General features: G+C 39.1%; 2 protein-coding genes across 2 annotated transcripts; both read right to left on the minus strand.

The window, feature by feature from the left end:
• Nucleotides 1–1,563: 1,563 nt before the first annotated feature.
• Nucleotides 1,564–7,108, minus strand: LOC139285921 (cytochrome P450 2F3-like). The gene is made up of 9 exons (XM_070906612.1): nucleotides 6,938–7,108; nucleotides 6,496–6,658; nucleotides 5,947–6,096; nucleotides 4,454–4,614; nucleotides 3,709–3,885; nucleotides 3,341–3,482; nucleotides 2,735–2,922; nucleotides 2,503–2,644; nucleotides 1,564–2,190 (listed from the first exon to the last, which is right to left on the minus strand). Exons 1-9 carry the CDS (start codon nucleotides 7,106–7,108, stop codon nucleotides 2,006–2,008), a joined length of 1,479 nt encoding a protein of 492 aa, XP_070762713.1. The 3' UTR covers nucleotides 1,564–2,005.
• Nucleotides 7,109–8,362: 1,254 nt separating this feature from the next.
• On the minus strand, nucleotides 8,363–11,554 carry LOC139285922 (cytochrome P450 2G1-like). Its single transcript, XM_070906613.1, has 9 exons — nucleotides 11,384–11,554; nucleotides 11,035–11,197; nucleotides 10,790–10,939; nucleotides 9,987–10,147; nucleotides 9,675–9,851; nucleotides 9,216–9,357; nucleotides 8,909–9,096; nucleotides 8,688–8,829; nucleotides 8,363–8,544 (listed from the first exon to the last, which is right to left on the minus strand). The coding sequence occupies exons 1-9, from the start codon at nucleotides 11,552–11,554 to the stop codon at nucleotides 8,363–8,365; spliced, it is 1,476 nt and encodes a 491-aa protein (XP_070762714.1).
• Between the last annotated feature and the right edge of the window lie 1,096 nt (nucleotides 11,555–12,650).

Raw genomic sequence — 12,650 nt, forward strand, 5'->3', positions numbered from 1 at the left:
TAAACCACAATTTGTAATCATATTTATTTTCAGATAGAATGAATTACTGATGATGACTAGATGACTAGATTTAGGTTTAGTACACATGTTGTACATTTTGTATTATAAAAGCAAATAAAGTACTGGATATATAACACAGTACCATATATAACGCTGTATACTTGTTGTATAACTTCCTGACACAGTCTTATTAAGGTTTAATAAAACCTGCCTCGACAGTTGATACTTTAAGTAATTCGATGGGTTCTTAACATATTGCAGCCTCAGTCTTTGACAATGATCCCCAAAGTCTGACATGGACATTCACTCTGTTACTCAGACACAAGACAGTGATACACTGGAACATGCATCAACACGCTGACAGCCTGACACACAGCTTGACCGAGCAGCTGACCTTGAACTCATCAAATTACACATGTAACTCCTTGCTATACATCCCCGCGCTAAGGGCTGTAAACCAGTGGGTCTTAAGGACCCTACAGTTGGTCACAAGATGCTTGATGGAATTTGGATGAAATATTCAGTATTTCTTGTTTATTAATAAAATGCATTCATATACAATTATTTTTGTTTTTATCATGTGATGCATGCATTTTTCTTCCAAAAAACCCCACAAAAAGTATATACAGCCAAGTGAACAAAACATACAACCAAAATTTAACAAAACTACAATTAAAGTAATAAAGATATGTCAGCAACATGCAACCGATAATATTACATAACCTTTTACAAGATGGGAAACACATAATTACAGTAGCTTGTTGTTTGTGTAGTGTACTATTCCAAAAACAACAACACCATAAGCCAAACTTCCAACATTTAGGTATCTATGTATTGACACGTGGTTCATAAACATTTTACACAAATTACACAAACGGGGACTTATTCTGCTCTTTGGGATCATTTTAGATTATTACCAGTATAGAAGATAAACTCTGTGTACACGGTGTAACTAAATTCCAAAGCCAAAAAAAGAGAAATACCATTGTGACATATTAAAGCTACAGTAGGCAATATTATTGAATTATAATTTCGGTTGAAATAACTAATTTTGACCATTGCATGTCACAGAATCAAACAACCAATCAGGGTAATCTGTGTTTTGATTCCTCTCTTCCAACCGTTCTGATTCACACTCCGATCCAGAAGGTCAAACCTTCTGTAGAAGCCCTTGTTTGTACAGAGTCGATGTGATTGGCCAGTTACGTGCTAGCTAACACTGACTGGTTGTTTGATTTAGATCTGAAAAGACTAAATACAAAGGGTCGGGTGCTCACAGACACATTTTTTTTAAAGGAGCCCTTCAATTAGATATTGTTCGTGATTGGTAAAACCTTTAACCTTTGGTTGACACAATTTTCCATTTGAAATATAATTTCAACCACAAAAACTTCATATTGGATGTGAATATTTCTCTCAATTTTTGGTGTAATATACTGGAGCTACAATAAAGCACTGAACAAGCTGACACATGTATAAACATGATGTGTCAATTTTGTTAAGGTCCTTTAATAGGAATACTGGTAACACTATTTAAAGCAAAGATGAGCAGATACATATAGATTAGATGGGGGAAAAACATTTTTATTGTCTAAGCAGGAATCCAGGAAATTCATTTTTAAAATCCTGTGTCTTTTTCCTTTGGCACCTCTTAGCCCATTCAAATGCACTGTGGGATTTCAATCTAAAAGACCACTAGTCTCAGCATTTGTGTGACAAAAATATTTTAGAAAGCCAGTTGGGTACATGGAAATACTTAAATAACCATTCTCTTCACCACTAAAAGTGTAATTGGACATTTTTAACAAGATTGCAGCAACATCAATGGCCATCAATGTGCCAACATGTGACCCTGTGGGCTCTGAGAAGACATGGTTGGAGGAGACTATTTTGGTGCTGTCACGGCATACCTCAGAGTTACAGAAATGTTAAGTCAATGTGCCTGATCTACACATGAAATTAGGTCCTTTAGAATCAAATGATCCACTTTGCTGTAAAAATATCACTAACACCGGGGCGTTGCAATGATCTTGTACACGCGAGGCACATTGGCAAAGCTGCTGTACTCAGGGCTGAGATCTACAATGTCTGGTCCTCCAGGACAAGAAAAGATGAAATGTTGCAGAAGTGACACTAGGAAGAGGAAAATCTCCATGCGAGCGAGGGACTCTCCAACACAAGATCTCTTTCCTGAGAAATAATCACAAACTCATGAGAATGAGAATATATACCAGAGATAAAAGGAAAACGTGGGTTTGTAATTGGCCTCTTAAACACATTATAGCTCAGAAAAGAGCAAGTCTGTTTAGCAAGTAGATGCAATGTTCAGCCACATTTTCTGAGTCAGTGAAACAGTTGAAGGAAGTTCACTCACAAAAAATAATAATTTGCACTGTATGATAAATGATTGTAAATGGGCAGTGAGTAAGTTATATATCCCAAAATGACTGGCTCTCATTAGTCATTAATCAAAACTGATGAGTTATCAACTAACTGACTTACCTGCAGAGAATGGCAGGAATGCAGGATTTTTCTTAAAGTTGCCATTCTGGTCCAGGAAGTGCTCGGGGTTGAAGGACCAAGGGGTAGCCCACTGTTTTTCCTCTTTTAGCACAGAGTGCAACAAGGGAACAATTACTGTGGCCTGTTGAGACAAGACATTGCACCAGGGACATTTTGTATTATCTGGAAACATTCTGCATCAATACAACTTCATGCGATGAAACCAGAATACCTTGGGAATTGTGTAACCCCGGAAAGAGATGTCATGGAGTGCGTAGTGAGGGATGCTCATGGGGACAATGTCCATAAGACGCTGAATTTCATGGATGACTGCATCTGTGAAAGGGAGGGACTTCCTGTCCTCCATACAAGGACAGCGCTCCTGTCCAATCACAGTGTCGATCTCCTGTAGCATATTCTCTTCAGAATGAGGAAAACATAGCTGTTTAACTAGTGCTGAAACAATTAGCCGATTAATTAATTAATAAATCAACAAATCTTGATTAATGCTTAAGTTATTTATAATAAAAAAAGCCAAACATTTACTAGTTCCAGCTTCTCAATTCTGAGGATTTGCTGCTTTTTTTTTTAGACATGTACAGTGAATGTAACGGTAGAGGAAGTTCAAAATGCTCAGTTACATCAGCATTACATGCAACCAATGACAAGGTGCGACAAGGTCAAAAGCTATAGTGCCCTGAGTCTATCAAAATGTGTCTGTGAAGAAATGCATTTCAAAGAAAGTAGGTTAAATCAATCAATTTGATGTAAAAGTCAGACTTGTTGAATCTGTCCCCAGATCTAGATGCAGCAGATTTCACTGGTTTCTGTCACCTACCCTGTATTTTGGGGTATTTGATCAGTACACTTAGTGCAAATCTGAGAGTGGAGCTGGTGGTTTCAGTTCCTGCCAGGTACAGATTCATCACTGTCGACACCAAGTTGTCATAGTGGAACTCAGTTGTGGGAATATGCTTTTCCTAAAGAAACAAAACAAGAACCATTTTACTGAAATCCAGGGAGATCATCTGTGCATGTAGTGTTCTAAAGTGCTCTGTATTTGCAGAACTATCTGTTATTATAGGCAGTATATCCATTTGCATTGGTGATATAAGTGTAATGAGTAAGCATGCCCAGAGTAAATGAAACAAAATAGACTGAGTTCACAGAGGCTTATTCTGGTTAATGAACTGAGCTCTGTCATACCTGACTGAGTCTAGTGAGGAAGCAGTCGATGTAATCTCTGGGTGAGCTGGGGTCCAGCGTGTCCTGGTGTTCCTGGATCTTTCTCATAATAAACTCTCTCAGCTCTTCAATTCTGGCAAACATTTTGTGCTGTTGACCTGGCAGCCATTCCATCAACCGAGGGAAGATATTGTACAGCTGTGATGGGGAGTGGAAAGGACTCTTGAAAAATGTGTCCCACAGCCAGTTGTTAGCTTGGTAGAAAGTTCCAGCAGACTTTTGGTATTCGAGGTGCTAACTGAAATAAACCTAACCATTTTGCCAAAAACTGCAACTTTTTCCACATTTCTACTAAAAACGAATCAAAAAAACATTTTGTAAAAAGTTAAGTCTAGGTGCCAGTTGCCAGTATCTCCAATAATATCATGCAATCAAAAATATTAAAACTAAAATAAACATTGTTGGCACCTTTTTCTATCATCACTGACAAGTACATTAGACAACCTGAACCTTTGTGTTGAGACTTACTGTTGTTGGGTTGTATATTACTTGCAGCTTTCATTTTTGTATGTTTTCTTCAGTTGCAGCAAGTTGCACTTTCTCAGCCACCGTAAGTAAGTGAGCATTGTATAAGCACAAAGATTCCCTCAATCAAAACCTTGAAAATGTTTTTCAATTGTGTAACCCTGATTAATAGTAATTATGAGACCATTTATTGCTGGGGTCCCTGCAGAGTCAGCTGTGGTCTAACGACTAACACACCCACCATGCCCCAGGGACTGCTGCCAAATTTCAGGATTTCTGAGATTATCTGCAGCACATGCAGGAAGCGGTCGTCGTCATAGCTGAAGCGTTGACCAAACACTAAGCAGCAGATCACATTGGACACGGTGCAGCTCATGAAGTAGGTGGGATCAAAAGGTGTCGCTGGAGAAAAAGGAGAAAGTGCTCAGTAAATTTTCAGTTTGACTGTTAAAAATGTCAGCACTTATACTATTTGCTTACTATAGAAGTTGATTGTTATGAGTGATTGCTTGCTGGTTTTTCTCAGCTATATATTAAGTGGAAAGGTTTAGTGTGGGTAGCTGCTGCCAATATAGTCTCATGGTTCCACCTTGTGGCAGTGCTACGTACAGCAGAAAATCAATATGTCTAGAGATCTATGATTGAAAGCTCTAGAACAGATAAATGGATGTTGTGGTGAGATTGTTTTGTTAACTGCTGTTTCAGGTAACGAAACTTTCAGTCTGAGCTAAATCAAAATTCCTGTTCACCAGGATGACAATGATGAGCTTGGTCTCTATCAAAATATCATCAAATATCCCAATTTGCCAATCAGAACAAGAGGAAACAAGCCAGTCCAAATTACAAAATATTTTCACAATATACCTCTAGTGGTGTCTCGCCATGCAGATAGTCGTGTTTATTTGTTTAAATTTGCCCAGACTTTGAGATATCTTTTTTAGGTTTTACTGCCACCTCAATACATCTGGAGGTAAATGTAATTTTGTTTGTCTTAAACATTTACTCACTAACAGACCTCACTGTGAACAGTTTTAATTTCTACTTCAAACAGAGTGCAAGGACAGACTGTAAAATCACAGTTCTGTTTATGTACATGTTTTGACTTCACACTTATTTTGGCGTCTGTTTCCCATGCCAATAAAGCCCTTTTGAGTGTATTTGAATTGAGCTGTAAAGTGGAAAATAAATTATCTAGCATGCATGTAAAGACACAACAGTTGTGATTGAGACAAAGAAGATTGTCTTGCTCAGTCTCAGAGTTTTGGCAGTGAGAGCAGGGAGTTCATGAAGACGGTCCTATGCCCTCAGAGATCTGTCCCTGCATGTTCAATATCTGTCCCTGCCTGAAATGTTGACTTGAATATTTATGAGAGCTAATTTCTCAATGGATTTGTCAAACACAAAGGAACAAACTATGAAATGTAGAACACCTTGTAGCTTTGTTTTTGGGGGTTTTTGGTGGAAAATGTCAAAAAGGTTACAGATCACTTATAAAAAAACACTCTTTGGCAGAATGTATTTCATACTGTATTCAAGTAAAAAATGCAGCAGCTCAGCTTTGCGCATTTGTCTTAAAAATACAAGTTGAGTTAAACTCTCACATGCCTTATTCAAAGTTTATTTAAGCAAGTTTAAAGTCCAGGAATATTGGTGTGTTGGAACAAGACAAGATTTAACTTTTAGTTATGACAGAGCAAACACACAAGGCAAACAGTCATTGTTATGCATACATACCCTTGGTACTATTCATGCGAGCCACCAGGTGCTTGCTCTCCTCCTGGATCCACTCTTCCATGCCCTTGCGTCCCATCCCAAAGTCTCTTAGTGTTGTCAGGGTGAAACGTCTCAACTGCCTCCAGCGCTCTCCATTACTGATCCCCAAACCTTTGAAGATAGGAAAGAAACTCACAATAAATCTTGCCTCCACATATGAAAGAAACACAGAGCTTGCTGCTGCTAATTATAGCTTCAAGGTGCAATAAAAGCATCAAGTTGAAAAGTTTATGTGAAAAAGCTAAACAAAAAAAACCCCAGCAGGACTGAAACCTGTCAAACTGTGACAATTTAAAATTAAATAAAAACAAATGGACACACAATTATTTCAGAAATATGCAGAGGTTAACATTACTGTTGGATGCGGTTACTGGTGCAACAGAAGACTTAAAACTGTCAGCCAGAAGAGATCAGAGACACAATGATTTGCCGCCTGGTGTCAAGGACACACAATGTTATAATCAAACATGTTGATATGGTACACATGCCATCACAAAATTCCCATATTACCATAGCCCTTGGTAGCTCTGACCAGGAAAGGAAGAGGTCCTCTGCCAGTGAAGTCATCTGCTTGGTCCACCAGTGCCTCCTTCACAGCATCATACCCCACCAAGACCACAGTGCGCTGACGGCCCAGGTACACAGTTATCACAGGGCCATAGCTTTCACTGAGCTGGAGGTTAAACAGAGCAACAAACATGCATTTGATTGTTGTACAAGTTTGCAAGGAACAAACCAAAGTAAACACACTCCAGGTATACAAAGAATGTGACTCCAAACACACTTGCATACAATGCCAAGAACAAATGTAGGATACAGAAGGTTACAACACACACAACAAGCCAAAGCAGACAACAAAGCTAAACATTATTTTGTACAGGCAAGTAGGTGGGAAAAATAGATACATATTATCACAGACTGGAAGTCAAAGTTGTCAATCTGTCTCTCTCACCTTTTGCAGAGTTTTGAATGGTGCTCTTTTGTTCAGCTGTAGCAGGTTTCCTATGATCGGCAGGCCAGAGGGTCCTGGAGGTAAACAAAACTGTTTACGACTCTTCTGGCTTAACACCCACACCAAAGCAATGAGCAGCCCTGCTGAAATCAATGTGACAGAGAACTCCATAATGCTCCACGAAAGAAAATATCCAACTTTGTCCTCTGCAATAGACTAAAGGTCTTTAGAGAGCAACTGATTGTGAAAATACATACAGCTGTTACTGCTGCTTGTAGGGCGGCAAACCTTTACCCTGAATTTCAAGCTCATTTGCCGAATGCAGCTGAGCAGGAAAACAGGAAATATTTGTTGCTGCCTTCTATGGAGGACATAAGATGACTTAAGTATAAATGCTTACATAAATGTATAAATAAATACATACAGAAATAAATAAAACAAAGAATAGATAAATACATGCAGAAATGAATACAGAACTAAATAAATAAAAATAAATGCTGAAATATATGCGGAAATTAATAAATATTGGTAATTAAACAGTTAATAAATAAATGTCTTGTTGCTGTTATATTCCTAACAAGTCTTCCTTGTACACGATATACGTTAGCTACGCTAACCTTCTCTGACTCTTTCAGTTTATCCCCTAAACAGCCAGCAGAGCTAAGATCAGCCCTGCTAAGAGTACTGCTGGGGAAAAATCCATTAGTGAATGAATCAGGGAGTTGGTACAAAATGCTGCATTACCTCAAAAGAACACAAAGTGATTCTTTGTGTAGCTTCAACTATAACTGTCTTACAGAGCTTGATTTGAAGCTAGAAGAACTATAAATGATTACAAATACAAAGAGATCAAGATTTGAATGTTTTACAGGAGGACAATGGTCAAGTACTTTGTGTTTGAAAATAACATTTTCTCTTTCAAGAAGTGTTTAATGTTATGACTTTATTTTGAAATAAAAAATATAAAACATATTTCCTTGTTTGAATCAATCAATCAAATGAGAATTACAGAATATGTAATATAAAGAAAATAACTTCCAAACAGGTATATACACAATTGTTCCACAGCAGGAATTTATTTTTCATTGCCATTTGTATTAATGGACTTTTATAGTAGTAATATAGCAATACATTTTTAACCAAGAATTGATTCAGATTTATACAAAAAGAAAAGTATATGTGAAAAGACAACCAGACCAAAAGACATTTTGACAGACAGAGGATTCATAATTGTGCTTGGAGAGAAGCTGTTCCTTAAATTTTAAGTTTGATGAGGCCAATCAGATAGGCTCAGTATATCAGCCAGGTAACAGCAGACATCAACAGTACAACAAATATCACAATATCACAACAATGTATGTTGTATAGTCATCGTTGTTAGTGCTTCAAGCAATCCACTCCACTGTCTGAGTGGAACTCCTGTTCTCACCGCGGTGTGGCGATGATCTGGTGCCTGCGAGGCAAATTGGCAAAGCTGCTGTACTCTGGAATGAGGTTTATACTGTCAGGGCCTTCAGAGCAGGAAAAGGTGAAATGTCGTAGCAGTGACACTAGGAAGATAAAAAGCTCCATACGAGCCAGAGACTCGCCAACACAGGCTCGCTTCCCTGAAGAGACACAATCACAAACAAAGCACTGTATGATAAATGATTGTAAGGGGCAGTGAGTAAGATATATAGCACAAAATGACTGGCTCCCATTAGTCATGGAAAACTGATGATTTATCAACTAACTGAGGACTGTGTTTTACCTGCAGCGAATGGCAGAAAAGCAGGGTTTTTCTTAAAGTTGCCATTCTGGTCCAAGAAGTGTTTGGGGTTGAAGGACCAGGGAGTTGCCCATTGTTTTTCCTCTTTCAGCACAGAGTGCAATAAGGGAATAATCACAGTGCCCTAATGAGACAAGATATCATGTTAGCGTAAAAATGCATTTGTTCTCTACTGAATATGATCTCTTGGAATTTGAGAATACCTTGGGGATTGTATAACCCCTGAAAGAGATGTCCTGGAGTGCGTAGTGAGGGAGGCTGAAGGGGACAATGTCCAGACAACGCTGCACCTCATGGATGACTGCACCTGTGAAGGGGAGGGACTTCCTGTCCTCCATGCTGGGACAACGGTCTTGTCCGATCACAGTGTCAATCTCCTGCTGCATTTTCTCTGTACAGGACAAAGCAAGAGGTGTTTCTACTGTTATTATCAATGTTATTAGGCAGGTACAAGATTGTTCAGTTCTTGACCAAAAATAAGATGACTGTGTCTCCTGTTAGGGGACCTACCCTGTATGTTGGGGTGTTTAATCAGCACACTGAGGGCATATCTGATGGTGGAGCTGGTGGTTTCTGTTCCTGCCAGGAATAGATTCATCACTGTAGCGACCAAGTTTTCATAGTGGAACTCACTCGTGGGAATGTCCTTTTCCTGAGAGGACAAATGGTAACAGTGCTATAAGATGCACAACAGAGCTACAATTCAAAATGTTTAAATACACATAAGCAGCAGGTGATAGAAGCCTTTTGTTGTCTTGAAATTGGGTCATTTGAGTAATTAAAGTTAAGTTTTATTCCAGAAATTTGATCTGTTCAGTCACAGCTACACCAACAAAACAATTCTTAGCACCCAAGGTAATGTTAAGCGGTTGTTTTAATGGATACAGAAAGGTTTCAAGATGAATCTCCGAGGATGAAAGTTATATTGCTCAGTGTGGTCTCTGGTTCCCTTAACAAGTTCTTTCCAACCTGATTGATTCGAATGAGAAAGCAGTCAATATAGTCCCTCGGGGAGCTGGGGTCCAGTGTGTCTTTGTGCTCCTGGATCTTCATCTTGATAAACTCTCTCACCTCCTTAATCTGGGCAAAAACAGTGTGCTGGTAGCCGGGCAGACGCTCCATGAGCCAGGGAAAGATGTTGTACATCTGTGGGGGGTAGATATGAGTTCAGTATGTTGGGGCAATCATCAGGACACCATATGAAAACCAGACTAAAAAAAACATGGATTTGTATTTGGAGGACCATCAGCCTCTGACTTTCTGGCTCCCACCTCCACTTACCTGACCCAGAGGGCTGCTAGCGAACCTCAAAATCTCAGCTATGATTTTGAGGAGGCGCAGGAACTGCTTGTCTTCATAACTGAAGCGTTGGCCAAACACCAGGCAGCAGATCACATTGGACACGGTGCAGCTCAACAAGAACGTGGGGTCAAAAGGTGAGGCTGGAGGAGAAGAGGAAAACCCTGTTGGACTCATCTATTAAAGGTGCTAATGATAAGAAAAAGGTGATGTTGGAGAGATCAGAAAAGACACTGACAACATGTTTTACCTGCCATGCAAATGTTTTTCAAATGCCAAAAGCAAATTGTTCAAATTTAAATTTAAACATTTTGCAGCTTGATCTAGACATTTTAACAACCTGCTGTAATCAGTTTCAAAGCATCAACAGTGACCTGGAAGAAAAGTTTGCATCTTTAAAAGATAATTTTGGTTTATTACATCGGGTTCTGCCATGTCATTGTTTTTGAAATGCAAAAGCTGAAGCAAGAGACACAATTACACCGAGTATTTCATCCCTATGTCTTTTGCAGACATACATTAAGGTTTTCCATTTTTGTGTTTGTGTTCATGAGTGATAAGGTGTTTTGTTTGTTCTCAGCATCTCTTAGTTCTTAAGTGTAAAGTTGGATTGGCATCTTTCTGGTCATATTTCATTTACCGTACTGAAACACAGGCGTGAGAAACCGTTTGGGTCTGAGACTGTGATTAAGGGCTGTACAAACTAAATTTGACTTGACAGATTATGCGATAATTCTGTTTCACATCAACCTCGTGTGAAATACGTACAACCGCTGAAAACACACCTTTGAATGTATCTATGCGGGCTTTCAAGTGTTGGCTCTCCTCTTGGATCCACTCTTCCATCCCCTTGCGTCCCATCCCAAAGTCTCTTAGGGTTGTCAGTGTGAAACGTCTCAGCTGGCGCCAACGCTCCCCATTACTGATCCCTAAACCTGACAAAAGGAATACAGAGAAATGCAGGCATGAAACCATTAAAAAATCACTGATCCCTTGGCAGAGATGACAGATTTCTTGTGTCTTGTGTTACCGTAGCCCTTGGTAGCTTTGATCAGAAACGGCAGTGGCCCTCTGCCTGTGAAGTCATCTGCCTGGTCCACCAGAGCCTCCTTCACTGCGTCATATCCTACCAGAACAACTGTCCGCTGCCAGCCCAGGTATAATGTGATCACAGGACCATAGGTTTCACTGAACTAGAAAAAGACATGATTTTTCAGAGAAAAAACATTCTGATGCAAATGTAGTTCTTTTTGTGCAAAAGTCAACGTGCAATCAAAAATCTAATTCGGTACGACTGTTATTATTAGATCGTTATTCTCAGATTATACAACCCTAAATTAATGTGAATAGTGCAAAATAAAAATTGTTCCCAAACTCACCTTGAGAAAGCTTTTAAAAGGTGCATTTTTGTGCAGTTGTGGCAGGTTTCCTATGAGAGGAAGTGCAATGGGTCCAGGAGGCAAACGACACTTTCTACTGTTTTTTACACTCAACGACCACAGCAGAGCTAAGATCAGCCCTGCCAAGATCACTGTGGCAGAAAAGTCCATAATGCTCTTTACACTTTTACACTTTACACTTCTCTGGTCAACAGATCTCTCTTACTGACTTTCACCCTGTGATTGGCGTCTATAGCAGAATATTTGTGTTTATGTTTAACAGGGAGTTGGCAGGAGCACTGCATTAGGCCACAGGTGAGCCATGTGACTCTCCTGTGTACCTTAGTGCACCTTCACCTGATTAGTGTTTTTCAAAGCTGGCTTGAAGCCAGGCTGACAAAGCAAACTGTTAGAACATCTGACTTGAATTACATTGACAAAAGCATACAATCGTATCCACATGGTTGAAATGCACTTATTGTGAGTCACTTTGGATAACAGCATCAGCTAAATAAACATAACATAATGCAATAAAAAACATGGATTCACAACAACAGCTGAAAACGCACCATTGAATGTATCTATGTGGTCCCACAAGTGTTTGCTTTTCTCCTAGATTCATTCCTCCAACCCCTTACATTCTCCATTACTGATCCCCAAACCTGACAGTGTGGAATGTGGAGAAAGAAATATGTTTAATGAACTTATATACTGTGATTTTATTTAAAGTGCTTCACTGAGATAAAAATGCCCTTTAAGGGGGCATGGCCAGCAAGGCAGAAGCACATGGAACATCTTACAATAAATTAAATGAAATATGAAGAGAGTAAATAAGGATCAGCAAAGCAAATGTGATCAAAAGCATTAAAAAGCATATGAAATAACAGTCCTCACTCTATCATTACAATGAATATGAAAATAAAGTAAAATAAAACTGCGGGTTTCACTGAACTGGACAATGACATGCTTTGGCAGACTGCAGGATTCATTATTATACAACATACATCACCTTTGAAGAATGCAATTAATATCCAAACTCGTTTTTGTCCAGCTGTGGCAGATTTCCTATACAAGAGGAAGTCCAGCGGGTCCTTTCTCTGCTTTTTCAACAGCCACAGCAAAACTAAGATTAGCCCGGCCATCACTGTTGTTTGCAGAAAATCCCATAACACTCTCTACACTTTGTATTCTTGTTGTCTCTTCGTTAGTCTTTCATACTGAATTACTTTTTGCCGGTCTCTAGCTTTGTCTTTGAATAATCTTTTGT

This window comes from Enoplosus armatus, chromosome 5 (assembly GCF_043641665.1).
Source record: "Enoplosus armatus isolate fEnoArm2 chromosome 5, fEnoArm2.hap1, whole genome shotgun sequence".
Classification (NCBI taxonomy): Eukaryota; Metazoa; Chordata; class Actinopteri; order Centrarchiformes; family Enoplosidae; genus Enoplosus; species Enoplosus armatus.